At 37.8% G+C, this 19,726-nt stretch overlaps 1 protein-coding gene across 4 annotated transcripts in view; it reads left to right on the forward strand.

The window, feature by feature from the left end:
* chd3 (chromodomain helicase DNA binding protein 3) overlaps positions 1-19,726 on the forward strand; it is a 60,929-nt gene that overhangs the window by 17,433 nt on the left and 23,770 nt on the right. For 2 of the 4 annotated variants that reach the window (XM_084405921.1, XM_084405919.1), the window contains exons 18-32: positions 146-319; positions 512-653; positions 881-1,012; positions 1,964-2,081; positions 6,524-6,648; positions 6,838-7,069; positions 7,268-7,437; positions 8,752-8,929; positions 10,446-10,532; positions 12,741-12,826; positions 13,237-13,370; positions 13,931-14,075; positions 16,298-16,463; positions 16,555-16,709; positions 19,432-19,669. In XM_084405921.1, coding sequence (XP_084262047.1) covers positions 146-319; positions 512-653; positions 881-1,012; positions 1,964-2,081; positions 6,524-6,648; positions 6,838-7,069; positions 7,268-7,437; positions 8,752-8,929; positions 10,446-10,532; positions 12,741-12,826; positions 13,237-13,370; positions 13,931-14,075; positions 16,298-16,463; positions 16,555-16,709; positions 19,432-19,669 — 2,282 coding nt within the window. The remainder of the gene's footprint in view (positions 1-145; positions 320-511; positions 654-880; positions 1,013-1,963; positions 2,082-6,523; positions 6,649-6,837; positions 7,070-7,267; positions 7,438-8,751; positions 8,930-10,445; positions 10,533-12,740; positions 12,827-13,236; positions 13,371-13,930; positions 14,076-16,297; positions 16,464-16,554; positions 16,710-19,431; positions 19,670-19,726) is intronic. The other 2 variants (XM_084405922.1, XM_084405920.1) reach the window with 1 other exon arrangement.

Here is a 19,726-nt window from a genome sequence, read left to right on the forward strand (position 1 = left end):
GTAAAACATCTAATGTATCTAATGCAATGATATATATTTTTTAGTGTATCTTAATGTCCAGATATTTTTTGGGGTCCACTGTATGTACTCACTGTATCAACACAACTCTACATTATTTCACTCTCACTTTGTTTCTGTCCCTCAGCAATCTAGAGGGTTTTCTAGAGGAATTTGCGGACATCTCTAAAGAGGACCAGATCAAGAAACTGCACGACCTGCTCGGCCCACACATGCTCCGGAGACTCAAAGCTGACGTGTTCAAGAACATGCCAGCCAAAACGGAGCTGATCGTCCGAGTGGAGCTCAGCCCCATGCAGAAGTGAGACCTACAACATCAATATGCGTTTTGCATGCTGAATTGATTAGCTAAAGTAATGAAATCAGTTAATTTGTTTAAATAAACATGTTTCTTATTATGCATGCCAGCCTAAAACATTCAAAACAAAAGAGAAATAGTCGATATATAGAGTGGAGGGGGAGATTTTTTTCATATGTTTCTATGTGTGAACAGAAAATACTACAAGTTCATTCTGACGCGTAACTTTGAGGCGCTGAATTCTAAGGGAGGAGGGAACCAGGTGTCTCTGCTCAACATTATGATGGACCTAAAAAAGTGCTGCAACCACCCCTACCTCTTCCCCGTCGCTTCTGCCGTAAGAACACACACTGTATTTCTGACAGCTACGCGAAAACTTTTGAATTTGGAACATTTGGATGGGTTTTTGGCTCTTTTGGACCTATCCTAACTTGTGTAGTGTGAAATACTGCCACCTGCTGTCAGAAAAAATTGGCTGTTAAAATGTTGTGTTTACTGTTTGTCAGGGTTTTTTGTTGAGCATATATGTCTCATAGGCTGTTTTGTTGTGTTTGTGTGTTGCAGGAAGCTCCCAAAACACCAAGTGGAGCGTATGAAGGTGTCGGTCTCACAAAGGCCTCTGGGAAACTCACGCTGCTGCAGAAAATGCTCAGAAAACTGAAAGAACAAGGCCACCGAGTGCTGGTGTTCTCTCAGGTACAAACGCACATGTTATAAATACACATGCACACTGCCTGTTATTTATGCCTGCTACAGACTGTGTGATTTGGGCAATCCTATAAGATCATTACAGATCACATTGTACGACATGGATCTAATAAACTTGGGTACGACATGCATGTAGACTGTACGATGATGATGACACCTATTGAATCTTAGGCTACGACGCAAGTTAGTATAGTGGCGCTAGTGGTGAACAAATAAAGCAAGATGAATTGCACTTTGGCAATTGTAGTTTTTATGTGCGCTGAAAAAAGAGGAGGAAGCGAAAGAGTAGAATATGGATGTGGTCATGTCTAGGGAAAAGTGGCCAACTTGACATGCACATTTTGCAAATGGAGCTTGAGGTAAATAGTTTTGAGTTTTAGCATCATGTCGTGTTGATCAATACGCCATTCCATGTTGCATTTTTATTGGCTGGTCAGTAGACGTTGAGATGATCATTTTACAGTTCTGACAACTGTCAGAAAATTATTGCAGGCTATCTTTGGTCGCAAGACCTTGACAACAGCCGTCTTTGAACCTCTCTCACTCTACGGCATAGGATCGCCGTTTAGGGGCCACGACTGCAGAAATCACCACGATTGGTCATCTTTCATCTGACAGCCCAAAATTGTACAATGTGTACCAGGCATTACACATGCCACATAAGAAGCTGCTGTATTTGCATGGACTATCAAATTGTGGTATGTTTAGTGCCCCCATGTGGTACACAGGGGAAACTCTAGAAATGTAAAATACTATAAATATTACAAAATATATTGTTTTTAAAATTGCATTTACCATGTTTTATTTCTATTCAAATTGTATACAGCTTTGTGTTTCTAATTATTGCCGTCTAATATGGAGCCCACGGTAGCCACTTGGATGGTATTTGCTCTGCACATTTTGATTGGATCATACTTACACACTCTGTTTCCTCCTTAGATGACCAAGATGCTGGATTTGCTGGAGGATTTCTTGGATTATGAGGGTTATAAATATGAGCGAATTGATGGAGGCATTACTGGAGCTCTCCGTCAGGAAGCCATCGACAGATTCAACGGTAACAGCAGTTTACCATATGTGACCCTGGATCACAAAACCAGTCACAAGTCGCACGGGTATATTTGTGGCAATAGCCAACAATACATTGTATGGGTCAAAATTATTGATTTTCCTTTTATACCAAAAATCATTAGGATATTAAGTAAAGATCATGTTCTATTAAGATATTTGGTAACACTTTATAATAACTGCATGCTATTAATCATTAGTTAAGCATTACTAAACAGTTAATTCATCATTTATAAAGCATTAATATACATTAATAAGCAGTTTATAAATACAGCTATAAATGCTTTATTCTTGATTTATAAGCATATTTATGATGTGTTTAATAATTGTATTTTCATACTTTATTAATTATCAATTTATCATTTCTAAATGAAGTATAGCATTATTTACAAACCAGTTACATTATTTACCATTATTTATAAACTAGGTGTTGTCATTGATTAATAAAATCACTTAGAAAGTGTAAGTAAATGTAGTAGATTCAGGTAGTTATAAAGCATTTAGTAGTGGTCAGTTAACTATTTTGTGAGCTCATCTAAAGTGAGGACTAGTTATGCTTTGTAAAGCATTTATAAAAGAGATTTAAAGACTCAGTTTTCTTCTAAACAGAAAAAGGAAACAAACACACACAGTGATACAGAACATAAAAATATTAACAGCCTTTATATCCTCTTTGTAAATGCTTTAAGAGGCATAACTAGTCCTCACTTTAGATGAGCTCACAAAAAGAGTTCACTGACCACTACTGAATGCTTTATAAATACCTGAATTAACCCTGAATTACAGTAGAAATACATGTTAATAAAGCATTTATTCACACACTAAGTAACTATTACTATATGTCTGAATAATAATATGTATTTAAACAGTTTATTAATAATTTTCTAAGTGATCTTATGAACCAATGACAACTAAATAACCGGTTTGTAAATAATGCAATACTTCATTTAGAAATGAGAAATTGATCATTAATAAAGTATAAAAAAATACAATTATTAAACACATTATAGATATGCTTATAAATCAAGAACAAAGAATTTATAACTGTATTTATAAACTGCTTATTAATGTCTATTAATGCTTTATAAATGACGTATTAACTGTTTACTAATGCCTAACTAATGATTAATAGCATGCAGTTAGTATAAAGTGTTACCGATATTTTGTAAATTTCCTACCGTAAATATATCAAACATTTATTTTTGTGAGTGAACGCAGCAAAATCGTAAACATAAATGTACAACTTTAAAGGCGATTTTCTCAATGTTTCGATTTTTTTGCACCCTCAGATTCCAGAATTTCCAATAGTTGTATCTCGGACAAATATTGTCCTATCCTAGCAAACCATACGTCAAAGGAAAGCTTATTTATTCAGCTTTCAGGTGATGTATAAATCTTAATTTAAAAAAATGTACCCCATGTGACTGGCTTTGTCGTCTAGGGTCACATTTATACATGTTGAGAATATTTCTGTAGTGTGTTTTGGATGCAGCTAGAGAATTAGCTTCAGCAGTGATCCTGTGGTGCTTTCAGGTGATGAAACTAAATGACAATAACATAAAATAAGAATATATATATATATGAAGTTAATATGATTTTGTCTGAAACAGGGTTTCTGCGGGTCTTAAAATGTAAGGCCTTAAAAAGGTCTTAAATCAGTGCAGTATGGCATGAATATGGCATGATATGTTACATGCATTGCAATGCTTATTTCATGTTTCCAATACAAAAACAAATATCTAATCCCTTCAATTTATTCCTTACATTTTCTTTACTTGGTCTTAAAAGGGTCTTTAAAAAGTCTAAAACCCGCAGAAACCCTGTGTGAATGTCATCAAGCTGTGCCGTACTTTTAACACGTTTAGTATATGCGCTAAAGAGAGAGCAGCAAAAACTGAGATGATTAAGAAACGTGTGAGATATTATTCTGTTGGCCCTCAGAATATGTGAGTGCCTTCTAATGCTAGATTGCATCAAGTCTACTTTGAACTCAAAAAAATTTGGATTCAGCACTAAGATTTGCACATGATATCAATAATGAAACTTGTTTGACAGAGCTGTTGCGAGCGCCTCTAGAGAGATAGGAAAAAGTGTAAGAGATTAGCTACATTGCCTCAAAATTTTAAATACATTTAGTATTTATTTGTTTAAAAAAAACTGCACATGCAGTAACATACAAATCCTTTCCAAACGATGTGATCTGTAAAGTGCCAGTCAAGGTACATGCGAGTCTCATGCAGCGTATTATGATTTGTATGGACTACAGGAGCATTAATATAAATCGAAATGCGTCTGTCATTCACGGACAGTTCTTAAGCTTGTGCTCAAGAGATTTGCTCAATGCTGAAAAAAATGTGTCACTAGGTACGTGGATGGTCTTGAACAAAGGTGGTCTGAAATGTTTGAGAAACACTGAGCCAGAGGTTTGGTTTGGTTTTAATAGCTATTAAAATGTCAGTGCGAAGTCATCTTTACTCCCCCCCTCTCTGTCTCCTCTCTTCCCAGTCCAAATGTTGATGATAAATGTGTGTTTGGTGAATTTAGAGAGACTATTTCTCTGTTTGTAAGACTCAATCCATTCTTTGAGCTATTGAGTCAGTTGTTTTTCAGATGTGGAGAAAAGTTTATGAAAATACTGAATGTCTTATCTTAAAATGGCAGTTGATTTATTTTATTGTTGGGTAAGCAAAACAATAGGACAAAATCACTTGAGAACAGACATAGTCCTCTGTTTAAAGCGTTTGTGAAGTCTGGAATCGTTGTTGAATTTCAATGTTCCAGAGTATCGAAAGATATATAAACATTTGAACAACAGTGGTGCTATAAATATATTTTGAATTGTGTTGATGGGAGAATTTATTTTGGTATTTTGTGGTGTTGAGGTTGATTGAATGTGTTTTATTGAGGTTTGTGATATTTGTTATGATGACTTTTTGGGTGGCCAAAATGTATGGCAAAAAATCTTATCACGCTATGAGTATTTCTACATCACGTTTTGGGAATTTTTGAAAATCCAAACACACCCCTTTTGATCCTCTTCTTAATTTGTTTGGGACACATCCTGTCACATAGTTACGTGCATCCTGTCACCGTTTAAACTGCCCTGTCAATCATCTTGTCACAGTTAAAATCCTCCACATTAAATTAAATTGAACTTCCTACCGTTTCCGAGAGAAATGTAGCAGCACGTTGATTTTCCAGTCATGGGTCTTTCATGCTGATAACTCTCCTCATGTGTTTTCAATTTGCATAATGATGCATTTAAAAACGTATCTTTACAAAAGTTCACAATGCATTTGCATATGAAATATAATGTGGAAAACATTGAATAAATATCTTTTCTTCAGGTTAGATACTGATAATTAAGCACTCAAACCCCTTTATCTAAACCTCTCTACTTAACCGTTGGACTCGCACATACCATAGTAAGTCGGTTTTTAACACTTTTTATTCGTGTTTGTAGTTCTAATCGAATCAGCGTCCAACGTGCAATATTAGTCGTTAGAGTCTGCATGATTCTGCACTTCGGATTCTAACCGGAAAAAATACACCATCAGGCTATCTTTGGAATACTCATTTCAACATATTACGATTTGGGACACACTAATTCTAATTTCGAATACTATTTAGGACAGGTAGTATGCGAATTGGGACGCAGCAATACAAACTGTGAAGAGCGGGGAGGCGAGAGGACTAGAATTGGGAACCCCTGAGGTACACATACATTTTGGCTTTCTAGAAGTTAAAAACAAAACTGCTTGCATTTTGCGGAAAAACATTGTTTTGCAACAACCATAATGAAATGCCCCTTCACAATAGATGACTGTTAGAGTCACAATGAACTCTGTTAGAGAGCTACATATGGCAATTTATCTGTTCAATAAAATACTTTACTCGCCTGTTGAGTAATAAAAACATCATCTCCGTGTCGCTTTTACAACATTTAAAATCCCTCAGTTCTCGTCATCTCCGAAAAGCCAAGCCAATGTTGATTCTTGTTTTATTACGAGCTCTGTCTCGTTCTCTTTTTGCCAGCAGACTCTCCTCTGTTCGGCGTTTGTTTAAAATGGGTTTATTCCCTGGAGTTTGGAGATTTAGCTTCTCCATGTCAACCTTTCTCTCTCGTTGTGAAACTAGCCTCCACCACTACAACATCAGACACACGTCAAAGTAGCCGGAGCAAGTTTTCTCTATTTACGGATATGACGAGACACGCACGGACGACTGACACATGTACGCAATTTCCCTCGAAAACCATCCCGACAGGTCTAAAATATAAACACTTATAATAGGCTTACCATAGTGAATCAGGGTAAGACAAAAAAAATACATTTTGGAAGAAGTATTGATGATTTATTCATTATTTAAATTTAGTTTACATAGTGTAACTTTAAATATCTGCATCAAAATCTCTCTCTGTTTGTCTCACAGCTCCTGGAGCGTGTCAGTTCTGTTTTCTTCTCTCTACACGTGCGGGTGGTCTGGGCATCAACTTGGCCACTGCGGACACAGTCGTCATCTTTGACTCTGACTGGAATCCCCACAATGACATTCAGGTAAATCAGATATTCACTTTACTTGTGTCACACTTGTTGGTTTTGTTCTGCTATTTTCTTTGTCATGTAGAGTTCCATCTAGTGGACAGGGAAACTCATAATAGCATCTGGTTTCAAAGCTAAACATATTTTATTAAGCTTAATGTAGCAGTTTTCTAAGTCGTCTCGAATATTAACTCTTTTTCTCAGGCCTTCAGTCGAGCTCACCGCATTGGTCAGGCCAATAAAGTGATGATTTACCGGTTTGTGACCCGGGCTTCGGTCGAGGAACGAATCACTCAGGTGGCCAAAAGGAAGATGATGCTCACACACTTGGTGGTGCGGCCCGGTCTGGGCTCAAAAGCCGGATCTATGTCTAAGCAAGAGCTGGACGACATCCTCAAGTTTGGCACTGAGGAGCTTTTCAAGGATGAGATTGAGGGTGGGATTGATAAGATAAATAAGTTGATGTGCAGAATTTAATGAACCTACGAATCAACCTACAAATTAATTTTATGAAAAAACTCACTCTGTACTCAAAACTGCTCTGTAACTCATGATTGAGCCCAACATCTCCTTTCTGAATGACCAAAACACACTTTGTTATACTGAAGGTTCACATGTGTGTTTCTTTTTTCAGCAGGGGACAATAAGGATGATGATGGCAGTGTGATTCACTACGACAACGACGCCATCGAGCGTCTGCTAGACCGCAGCCAGGACGCCACGGATGACTCTGACATGCAGAACATGAACGAGTATCTGAGCTCCTTCAAGGTGGCCCAGTACAATGTCAGAGAAGATGACAAGGTGGGAGACCTTTTTGAGCAGTATCAAAGAGTCAAAGTGCCTCTATTATGCCTTTTCAAATATTACCTTTCATGCAGTGTGTAATATCGCTGTTTGTGAATGTAAAAGATCTGCAAAGTTTTAATGATCAAAGTGCACGACAAATAAAGTTATTGTCTCCTAAAAGAAAGAATCGACTCTGAACTGCTGAAACGAGTCGTCAGTAATTCCAGGCCTAATTCCTGTTACAAACCTACGTAACAATGTGCCACATTTGCATAATGCCATGCAAAAGGCTGTGTTTCCACCAAAGCGTTTTTTTCCAGGGGCTAACATATTTTTCCAATTGTTTTCAATGGGGACGCCACGTTTTTAGGCACTGAGCGTCTATTTCTTTTTTTTACCGGTCGCTGAGAGTTGAAAAATGTTCAACTTTGTTCGTGTCATAGCAAGCAAAGCGTCTCAACTGAAAAAAATGCAGCGCTGCCAAAGTGCTCTCAAGCACCCACAGACACATGGCCTAAGATTAGATGTAAATGAGACAGTTTTTGACATACGGTAAGAGTATACAGCTATAAAAGTATTGTGGATGATAGCATATCGCTGATTAAATTCTTGCACAAATTTAATGAGAAATGTTTGAGTTCTTTTGATATCTCTGACATTTGATTGCAGATTTGGCCAATAAGAGTGTGTTGAGATCTCTTTTACAACTCTAGTGGATTTTGGAGATTATTGGGCTCTTTTTTTCAAGAGAAACATGTGAAAAGCAGAAGTCTTGGGGCCAGATTTACTAAACGTACAGAGAGCGTAATTCTAAAAAAGCGCAGATGGGAGTGTAAAGTTCTGCGCGTGATCTACTGACGATGTGCAAATTAGAAAGCACAGATGCAGCAGATAATTTCCATAATGACCAACGCTATCTACCAAGAGCAGCACAAATTAGCGTCTGGTTTAAGACATGCTTTTTTTGGGGCATTAAATAATGGCGCAAATACCAGTAAATTGACTAGCGGCAAACCTTAAATGATTGATTTAAATACTCTCTTCCCATAAATTTTGCGTCTTAAAGAGAAACTCCTACAAATGCATATGCAATAAGGTCAGCCACAAAAATAACCCTGCCCACGCCTTTTAAGCACTAATTTTTCACTGCGTGTCTTTAGTAAATCCTGACAATAGTTTTTTAAAGCCAAAAGCTGTTAGTAAATCTGGTCCTTGGTCTCTGTTTGCTCTCCATTAAATCTTATTGGTCTCCATGAGAAACAAATACAATAATTCAAATAAACAACTAAAGAAAATATTAAGGAGATCTCACTTGAATTGCGTCTCCAGATAGAAGAGATCGAGAGAGAGATCATTAAGCAGGAAGAGAACGTGGATCCTGATTACTGGGAGAAACTCTTGAGGCATCACTACGAACAGCAGCAGGAAGATCTGGCCCGCAATCTTGGCAAAGGAAAGAGAGTCCGCAAACAGGTCAACTACAATGATGCAGCTCAGGAGGACCAAGGTACAATCCATCACTTCCTACAGATTGAATTTCAATAATGTCTTAGTGTTTGGTATGTCCGCATTTTACTTCAGTAACCATTTTTCCATCAACCTATTTTTATGCACATTTTGGGATATCGCATCAAAACCACTGGATGGAAACGCCAAGATGCACATAAATTCTAAAAATGCGAATAAAAAACGTATTATTGAGGTGGATATGCTTTTTATCTGATAAGAATACATTCCTATGATGGAAACACATTTACCACATAAATAAATCCTTGGATGCACAACAAAAAACTTACGTGACTTTGCCTCAACCGTGGATGTGACTGGATAACTGGATTAATCAGTGGACCAATTTAATTGCACAGCATCTCAAATATTGGTTTGATCATTCTGAAATGCTTGAGCCAAAGTCTTTCATCAGAACGATTTAGTTGAATTCCCTCCCAGAAGCGTCTCACATGATTGCGTTCTCAAACACCAACATCAGTACACAAGATAACATGATCATTTGATTAGTAACCCAGAAATCCTGAAATATTTCTAATATTTTATGTCCGTCATGGTTTAAAGTGTATTTTGAATCCCAGATTTTCAGTGTGGTCTCAGACTTTTGGACCCCACTGTATTCTAATTAGCCCATTCTTCTTGCCTTTTATTACGAAAAACCATGTTTATGCTTGTCATATAAATGCAGCATATTATCCCTTTTAAATCTCCGAAATTACATCTTGTAGCAGTTTCATTCTCGGCATGTGGTTTACTACTTTACTTTTGATTGAGTGGGAAAGAAAAAGCATATCCCACACACTGCTGCTTTGGTCAGGTTAGAACAGCCACATGCAGTTGACTCAAAAACAGCTACATCCACAACACCCAGGGGATGCCGAAGTGTGGCAGCTTTTCATTTATGTGTCAAAAAGAGACAAACAAAATAGTCTGGAAAAAGACAAATAACAGAAGGTTTTCTCCAGAAAGGAACAATATAGAATTTATGGTTTCGCAGTGGTGCTTACGGCTGCATAATTACAGTGATAACTAGGATAAACTGTAAGTACACATACTTTCCTTTGTGTATCCAAGCATCCTGACTTGCAAGGTTGTAATGTTGCGGCATACCCTCTGCAGAATATATTACAAATGCCTTTTTTTAAATTCGAGAGTTGTCTGTGCTTCACTCATTGACTTTTGTAGGTTTTCATTTTTTGTTTAAGCAGCCCTTTGTTTTCCTGTAGGGCTAAATCATTCTCGTTGACAGTGGAATTTGAATAGAATGTGTGTGGATGGTTAGATAAGTGGAGATACAGAACAGTTTGTCACAAAAGAGCCAAATCTGAAATAATCACATCTGTCTTTTTTTCCACTGTTGGAGAGAGTTGCCAAACTGATATATTAGATTTTGGTTGGACTTTATTTGAGGATTCCGGTGCATGGAAATGGTTTGACCACTGCGGCACACACACTCTGTACTATGGTTTGAATTTAGTGTTCATTACTGACGTGCTCTTTTCTATATGCTGTTGCAGAGTGGCATGCTGACATTTCAGATAACCAATCAGAATACTCTGTGGGCTCAGAGGAGGAAGATGAGGACTTTGATGAGAGACCTGAGGGTGAGAACCGCACTGACACACTCTTATTCCCTCATTCCCACATTGTTGATGGACTCGATCTACTCCATCTATGTTTTGATCATCGTTCTGAATCTGATCTACATGTAGTCTATGACAAAAACGTGATTTTCTCACAGGGAACAATGGAAACAGAAAAACACTTCAAAATAACAATCCAAATACCAAAAACCAAAAAATTCAACACTAGTGAACATGTAACAGGTAGGGGTTTAACAACATCAGATTTTTAAAAATGTATGTGATGAAAGTCGAGTCGACATTGACTAGTCGCTGATTACGTCATTAATGAACAAATAAGCCTGAAGCTCGAGCTGAGACTGAACGCGGGTTGCCTTGTGCACAGCTATGACAATATGACACAGCGCTGCCCACAGTATCACGTCACTTAAACTGAACCTTTTTGAAAACTCCTGCCAGGGTGAAGATTTTCTGAAACTCCGGTTACAGTGTTGTCGTGTAGCCGGTGAAACCGGAGATTTTGACTTGTGACGTCGAAATGTGAAAGCTGTTATCGCCTTTGTTTGCCGTCAAATTGTGCGCCGCTATCTCCTTAGTCTAAATGAGGCCGGTCTGTGCAATGGTGGACATAGTCCAAATATTTCTGCTAATAACTGTGCTAATAGGGCTTATAACATGTATACAGATACATGGACAGTTCTTCCATTATGTTGCGGAACAGAGGGGTCAGAATACAATACTACACTGGTCACTTTTTTTTTAAACAAACGAGGAAAAACTCAGATACCCGTGTGGACTAGGTCTAAGAAATATATGCTAGAACTTTTCAGTTTCTAAGCTATTTTATTGATAAATCACAGAATTTGTCAATCACAGAAATGTCGACAATACATTTCTGCGAATGATTCTGTGTGTGTGATCTGCACGTGATGTGCGAAGCTACTGTCTGTATGTGTGTGCGTTACAATGCAGCACTCATTAGTTTAGAATGACGATTAACTTACGTGTTACAGTAAGCTGTTTAAAACGTGCATTTTTGAGCATCTAGATGGTATAATCAAACATATCTTGTGGAGAGCTCTCAGAGTATGCAGTTATTTGTCATTTTAACTGAGTGTAAAAGTGGACTTCAAAGATTTCTTATCCTGTTGCGCCCTCTATAGGCCATGATCAGCGACTAGTCGACGTCAAGCTTAAAGCGTCATGGCAGAGCATTAAAGTCAACTAGTCTATGCAACCCCTAGTAACAGTACCACTGTAAAAGGGGGCCAAAAAATCCAATAGACTTGATATTCTAGTCTCTTGCGTGTGCTTTTTTTTTACCAGGGCCAGTAAGTAACCACCTAGCAACCATTCTAAACACCCTAGCAAGCACCCAGAACACCCTATGATGTACAAACAACCACTCAGAACACCTTAGGGTGCTTTCACACTAGCACTTTTGCTGCACTCCCGGGTTCGATTGACGTCAGAGTTTGATTTGTTTGGATGATGTGAACGCTGTTTTCCGTACTCGGGTGCGCACCCACGAACCGTATACAAGTCACATAAAAAGGATGGTCTGGAGTACGGTTCTGTAGCTGGTTCTGAAGATGCAGTAGTCCAGCGCGGCGGCTACACATTGTCATCTTGTAAACAAGACAACATCAGTATTGCAAACCCCTCCATGTTGCAGTTGTTGTTTCTGGCGTATGTCTACGAATGCAACGCCATTGCCATAGAATCCAACTCAGAAATAAATAAAAAAAACACAAAGAGCGGCATGAACACACAAATTGGATCTGAACAGTTGCAATACACAATTTCGACAGTCAGAAAAGAATTTTAAATCAGATTCCAATCGGATATACTGACTGACAGTGTTAACATAGCCTTAGAAACACCCTAGCTTAATGGCAGTGAGTTTGCACATTCAAGCTCCACTCACAAATGTACAAATCTAGTTATAACTACTACACCCCACCCCTACACATCTTTTGGCACCTTTTAGACTTTAATTAATTTTTTTTGTCCATTTGTGTCCCTTTTGGTGCTGTATTGGGACGTCTTGTGGTTTTGTCAGGTTTTGCTATTCTTCTGGAGGCATATTCACAGTTTATGTATTGCAGCTGTTCAGGATAATGTATCCTTCCTGTGCTGTAACCCTGTTTCCTGATGCTGGCTCAGTGAGATGGACATGTTGAACTGATATCTTGGCTGACTCTCCTCTCCCCCCCCCCCCCCCTCCAGGTCGCAGACAGTCACGCAGGCAGCTCAGAAACGAAAAGGATAAACCACTTCCACCCCTGTTGGCCAGAGTGGGTGGCAACATTGAGGTATCGCTTATTTGTTTTTGTCTAGTTTTTCTTTATTTGCTCGTTTGTTTTGGCCCAACTATTGCAAATTGCCATATAAAGACATCCTTGAGCTTAGTGTAAAATCAACATAAGCCCATTGGTCACAGTTTAATGTGGATAATAGTGTATTTTCCCAGTGTTTGCTTATCTATCTGGCCAGTATATACAGCGTCTCTGGATGTGTGCCTCTCATAATTAAATCGACTGACACACAGCTGGAGATAACTGGGCTAAATTTTTTCCAGTTTTGAGAATTGCCCAGTAATGTTTCGTGATGGCAATAAATTCATGTCTGTTTTTCATTTAAGGTCTGATTAGATTAAAACAATTTACATAAATGTTGAATCTGCTGTCTTCTGCTTGATCGTGTGTCTGTGTGTGTTGGTCAGGTATTGGGCTTTAACACGCGTCAGAGAAAAGCCTTCCTGAATGCCGTCATGCGATGGGGGATGCCCGCTCAGGACGCCTTCACCTGCCAATGGCTCGTGCGAGACCTCCGCGGCAAGAGCGAGAAAGAGTTCAAGTAGGACTTTCTTTACCAGTAGATGTGTTTGGAATATGTATTTATCAAGTGTAGCGTCAGTTCTGGCAGGTCACGTTAGTCAAGCTCGCATCAGCTGACTCTCAACTGATCCACATCTACCTATATGAATACGAAGCCTATCACTGTATTCATATATAAGCTCCTTCAGTATTATCAGCAGCTATCGCGTTCTCAGGAGCTTATTACCCTCCTCCATCCCCAGCTCCTCCTCTCGTCCAGTCAGGATTTGGCATTCGGATTCCCCTTTGAATCAGCCTAAATTCTCAAATTATGTTGTACATTAAAATAAATTAATGATATCTGCGATACATTCTTGTTGGTTCTGTTCTGTTTACCCTAAGGGGTTTATTGCTGCTCTCCCTGCTCTTATCCATGCTAGGCTGCGTGGATGCACTGAGAGTTCTCGCCCAGAACAGAACCGCCAATCCTAACTGTATGCTAACTGTCAATCGTATTTGACGATAGTGGTCCTGACAGAACGACGTGTAAACTTAGGAAGCTAAGGAAACTTCTTTTTTCCCTCTTTGTTTCTCTGGCAGGGCGTACGTATCTCTCTTCATGAGGCACCTCTGTGAGCCGGTGGCTGACGGATCGGAGACGTTCGCTGACGGCGTCCCGCGTGAGGGGCTCTGCAGGCAGCCGGTTCTTACGCGTATAGGGGTCATGTCTCTGGTTAAGAAAAAGGTCAGTGTGGGTCTGCTGCATTTCAGTACTAATGAGCTGTGGATGGATCGTGATGGTTAACTAGATGATTAAAATATATGATATAATTATGTACTAGAGTTGGGCGATACTCCTCATGGTTAGAGATCGCCGATACGCAATATTATCGTGGGGCTTTGTTACTTTGGCATATTCGCTCATTTATTTGATCATTAATTTGCTTGTTTATTTAATCATTTAATTATTTATTTAATTTAGTTATTACTGGAAATAACGCGTGTGAAATGTGAATTGTTGTCAATGTCCATCATTTTGAGAGAAAATATGGAGTTGGTGATAAAGAAACATCGCAATATTGGAAATATTTCAGTTTTGAACTAGGGGTGTAAAATGGGCAGTTCATCACGATACGATACGATACGATATTTATCGATACCTCAGAAATTTCTGCGATACAATTACGATTCGATTCAAGGCTATATCGATCGATTAATCGATATTTAGATATTATGTGCCAAGTTTACACAACCAGTTACGTTTTTATTAACTAACAAATGCAACCAAAACATATAACATGAACGTTTATTTAAACTCTTTGAAAATTGCACACCCTCCCCCAGTTGGGACATTTACAACAGAAGAGTTCATTTGCAAAAACAGATACAAATTAAAAGATAAAAATTGACTGTCGTCAAGAAGCGAGAAGAAAAACCCTCAGCAATTTTTCATGGATTATTAAAACAAAGGAAATGTTTAGGAAGGTAAACCTCTAGCCTAAAGATAGAACAAATAGCCTAAAGATACTTTTAATTTAAGTTTAATTGCTATTTTGAGCATCGGGATTGCTAGATGGGGGCTTAATAAACACATTTTTGTGAAAACCTTAAATGCGACCAAAATTGATACATTTCACTTGTTTTGCCTGTAGGCCTAGCTCAAAATTAGCCGTTACGGATCTCATTTTGCCAGCACGGGTTTCATATGCTGATAACAGTATATTACTGTCTTAATTTATCTTCTTAATATTTCTCTTGTGGCCCATACATATAGTGAAAAAATAAAAAGAGAAGTGTTTTGTGTTAAACCAGCTGTTTTTGAAAGTCGGTGTTTGAAATAAAGCTGCTCTTAATTTTCATAGATGACAGATTATTGCAGTGTTCGGACCTATTAAATATTGTTATTATATAAGTCATAATAGACTTAAATGTTTTTTAAGTTCTTTACGTTTTTTAATGAGTAAGCTCCGGGTATGCGCTAGGAAATTATGGTTGGGAAAAGGAATTGTAATATTAATTTAATAATAATAATAATAGTAATAGATATCATTGTCTATCAGTACAACCCTATTATGTACGCTACCTTGAACAGTGTAAGTTTTTTTTAAGGAGTTTTACATTGTAGGAAAAATAAATGCTAAAATAAACATATAAAATAAAAGCTAAATTTCAAATGAAACTTTTTATTAAAAAATCCTAAAAAAAATGTATCAAGGTTTCCACAAAAATCTTAAGCAGCACAACTGTTTTCATAATTGATAGACTGCACTATTGGCTGCTGAAAATACAGCTTTTCCATTACAGGAATAGATTACTTTTTAAAATATATTAGTAAGATTGTAATAATATTTCATAGTATTACTGTTCTGACTGTATTTTGATTAGATAAAAGCAGACTTGGTGAGCATTAGAGACTTATGTCAAAAACATAAAAATATCTTAACGACCCCAAACTTTTGACCGGTAATATATTGTCTTGATACTGATATTTTAATGGTGCTTGATAAAACCGTCTTGGATGAGCTTAAATCCTCGTTGCTACAGCCATACACTTTCAGACAGACATCACTGATCATGTCTCACTGCGTCATATCTCATGCTGTTTTTTAAGTGTTTCCTTAAAATCATACGTTTTTATATTTTCTTACCTAGCAGTTTTTGGAAGCAAAACTGTCTTATTTAAACGGTCCGTATAAAATGTATATCTAAGCCAGCCTAATTAAATGTGCAGGTCTTCTAGTTGAGACTAATTAGTCTACTAGTTGTATATGTAGTTTTGCACCTTCCTAGAATTAGCTTTTAATAACCTTTTATAACTCACAACAATGAATTAAAAGCATAAAATAAAAAGGTAAGCTTTAGTTCCTATTTCATAGATAGATAGACAGACATACAGACTGATTGAATGATTGATTGATGCTCTTGTTGAATGAAGTAAAAGGGCAGGTTTCTATTTTTCGTGTGTAGGTGCAAGAGTTTGAGCACATTAACGGTAAATGGAGCATGCCTGAACTGAAGCCAGAGATTACTGTGGACTCCAAGAAATCTTCAAGAGCCTCTTCTCCTGCCATTAAGACAGACACTCCCACACCTGAACTGAGCTGTAATAACACACCATGCACCTCCAAACCAGGTACAAACTCACCTGAAACTCTCACACGCAGCCCAAAGAGAGACTCTCTCACACACACAGAGACTTTACCTGCCGTGACCTGTTCCCACAGCCACTCCCTCTCCACCCGACAAGATAGAAAAGAGCGCGAAAGAGGTGGAGAAAGATGAGAGCGAGTCCCAGACCGAACCAGAAAGAGAGAGAGAGAAGGAAAAAGTAAAAGAAGGAAAGGAGGGGGATAGTGTGGAAAGCACAGAACATGGAGAGGTAAGTGTGTGTGTGTGTGTGTGTGTGTGTGTGTGTGTGTGTGTGTGTGGTTCAAGTAAACCCTACATTATGGGGACAAAATGTCCCCACAAAGATGGCAATATCTGAAATCCTTGTCCTTGTGGGGACCTTTTTTGGTCTACATTACAAAAAACAGCTTATGAATCATACTAAGTGATGTTTTTTGAAAATGTAAAAATGCAGAAAGCTTTCTGTGATGGGTAGGTTTAGGGTTAGGGGTTGAATATACAGTTTGTACAGTATAAAAATCATTATGTCTATGGAAGTCCCCATAAAACATGGAAACCCAACGTGTGTGTGTGTGTGTGTGTTGGCTACATTTTGAGGACTAAATGCAAAACCTGAAATCACCTACAATGTAGAGACCATCCAACAATCCACAAGGAAAACTGCTTAATAAGCATACTAAATAATGACTCACTGAAATGCATAAATGTTTGTGTGATGGTTAGGTTTATATTTAGGGGTTATTAAATGTCATCTCAGAATAAAAACAATAGAAGAATATAAAATCTCCAGCATGATAAACAAACGTGCGTGTCGGTGTGTGGCAGGGATTATTTTATTGCACAGGTTTAGCAAAACACTACATGAACCTGTCGGTATAAATCTAGTATTTCAGAAAGTGTGTGAGAGAGTATGTTTGCTTTGGTGTTTTGGTTTGGTTTGCTTTTGGTTCTTCAGACAAGCTGCTTTTAGTGGTGGCTTTAATGATCTGTTAAGAATTATATAATGTAATAATGTTTTTTAATTTTAAAGTTACTGTAATGTGAAACCTATGATTTAGAGTGTGGCGTAAACTACTGTTCAAAGGTTTGGGGTCGGTAAGATCATTTTATGTGTTTGAAAGAAGTCTCATGTTCACCAGAGCTGAATTTGTCACATGATCCTTCAGAAATAATTCTAATATGCTGATTTGCTGCTCAAGAAACATGGACTATTATTCATTTTGAGAACAGCTGTGCTGCTTAATATTTTTGTGAAATACAGTTTTCATTTGGTAACATTGTAAAGGTTTTTCCTGTATCTTTTTGATCAGCTTTGCTGAATAAAAATAATTGTTTCATTCAAACAAAATCTTACTGACTCCATAGTTTTTAATGGTAGTATATGGAAGTAAAAATTAACAAGTACAGCCTGTGCAAAATTAAACATTTCACACCCTAAGTAAAGATACAGTGCTATGCATAAGTTTAGACACCCATACTAAAGTTGACTAAAAAGAGGAATAAAAAATCATCTTTTGGAAACTGAACTTAATGCCTTAATTTAAAAAATTAGGAAAAATCCAACCTTTAAGGACACCAATTTTCTTTGTGAATGAATAATGTATCGTAAATAAATAAATGTCCTCCCTTAAAATACAGGGTGCATAGGTTTGGACACCCCTATGTTAAATTCCCATAGAGGCAGGCAGATTTTTATTTTTAAAGGCCAGTTACTTCATGGATCCAGGATACTATGCATCCTGATAAAGTTCCCTTGGCCTTTGGAATTAAAATAGCCCCACATCATCACATAGCCTTCACCATACCTAGAGATTGGCATGGTTTTATTTCAGTTAGCCTAATAGCTAGTTTGATTTGCATTGAGAGATGATCTTATGGAAAGTACCCCATGCCAATCTCTAGGTATGGTGAAGGCTATGTGATGATGTGGGGCTATTTAATTCCAAAGGCCAAGGGAACTTTATCAGGATGCATAGTATCCTGGATCCATGAAGTAACTGGCCTTTAAAAATAAAAATCTGCCTGCCTCTATGGGAATTTAACATAGGGGTGTCCAAACTTATTCACCCTGTATTTTAAGGAAGAACATTTATTTATTTACGATACATTATTCATTCACAAAGAAAATTGGTGTCCTTAAAGGTTGAATTTTTCCTAATTTTTTAAATTAAGGCATTAAGTTCAGTTTCCAAAAGATGATTTTTTATTCCTCTTTTTAGTCAACTTTAGCATGGGTGTCTAAACTTATGCAAAGCACTGTATTTGACCTTGATCAGACTATATAACAGCTGCTTTTGTTTGTACCTAAAAGGCTTAGTTCACCCAAATATGATTTTGCCTTCTGTCTTCATTTACTCACTCTCATGTGGAACATAGAAGATGTTTTGAGAAACGTGTCATTGTTGTTGTTTTTTGTCAGTGAGCACCAAAATTGTTCGGCTCCCAACATTCTTCAAAATATCTTCTTTTATGTTCTGCAGAAGAAAAAGTCATACAGATTTGGAACAACATAAGGGCAGATAAGTGATGACAGATCCACAGATCCTGATGGAAATCTAAAGTCCCAAATCTCTAACAATCTTTTGCAAAGGGAGTGTTTTAACCACATGCAAAGCACTTTTGGTTATTTTCAGCTCAATTTGAACAAATCTAATGTAAAACAGCTCTGTTCCAGGATGGATCCCTGAAGAAGCAGGAAGCAAACAGTCCCAAATCCTGCATTAGTGACCGTCCTTAGCGGAACATCTGCTATAATGTAATGAAATAAACATCTGTTTTAATATAATGACATATTTATGAATTATTTGTTGCTTGGTACAAAATGATTTTGTCAGGATGCAGCTTTTGAATGGCTGTAAATGGCTTTTCCGGGGTGCCTAAAGAACCGCTGCGAGTGTTTGTTTGTAGACTGTAACTTCATGTAAAGACATGCGAAAGTCAAATAAAGAGAGTGTTTCTGTCTCTTCTTCCAGACTTCTTCCACCACTGCGGAAGAGGGTGAGAAAGATCCCGCAAGCAGTGAAAAAGCTCAGACATCTGAAAGTCCAACCAGAGCATCCGATGACTCAAAAACGAAAGAAAACCCTGACATTTCTCAGTCTTCTCCGAAAGAAAAGAGCGAGAAAGAAAAACAAGACGAGGAGAGCACTGAAAAAGACGCCTCCCCAGAGAAAACGTCTGATTCCCCGTCCATGAAAGATGAGAGCAGAGGTACCTCTGGCAGAAACTGGTGAAATCGGATTGGCTGTAATGCCAGCCGGTCGATTT

Source organism: Rutilus rutilus (genome assembly GCF_951802725.1).
Source record: "Rutilus rutilus genome assembly, chromosome: 3".
NCBI lineage: Eukaryota > Metazoa > Chordata > Actinopteri > Cypriniformes > Leuciscidae > Rutilus > Rutilus rutilus.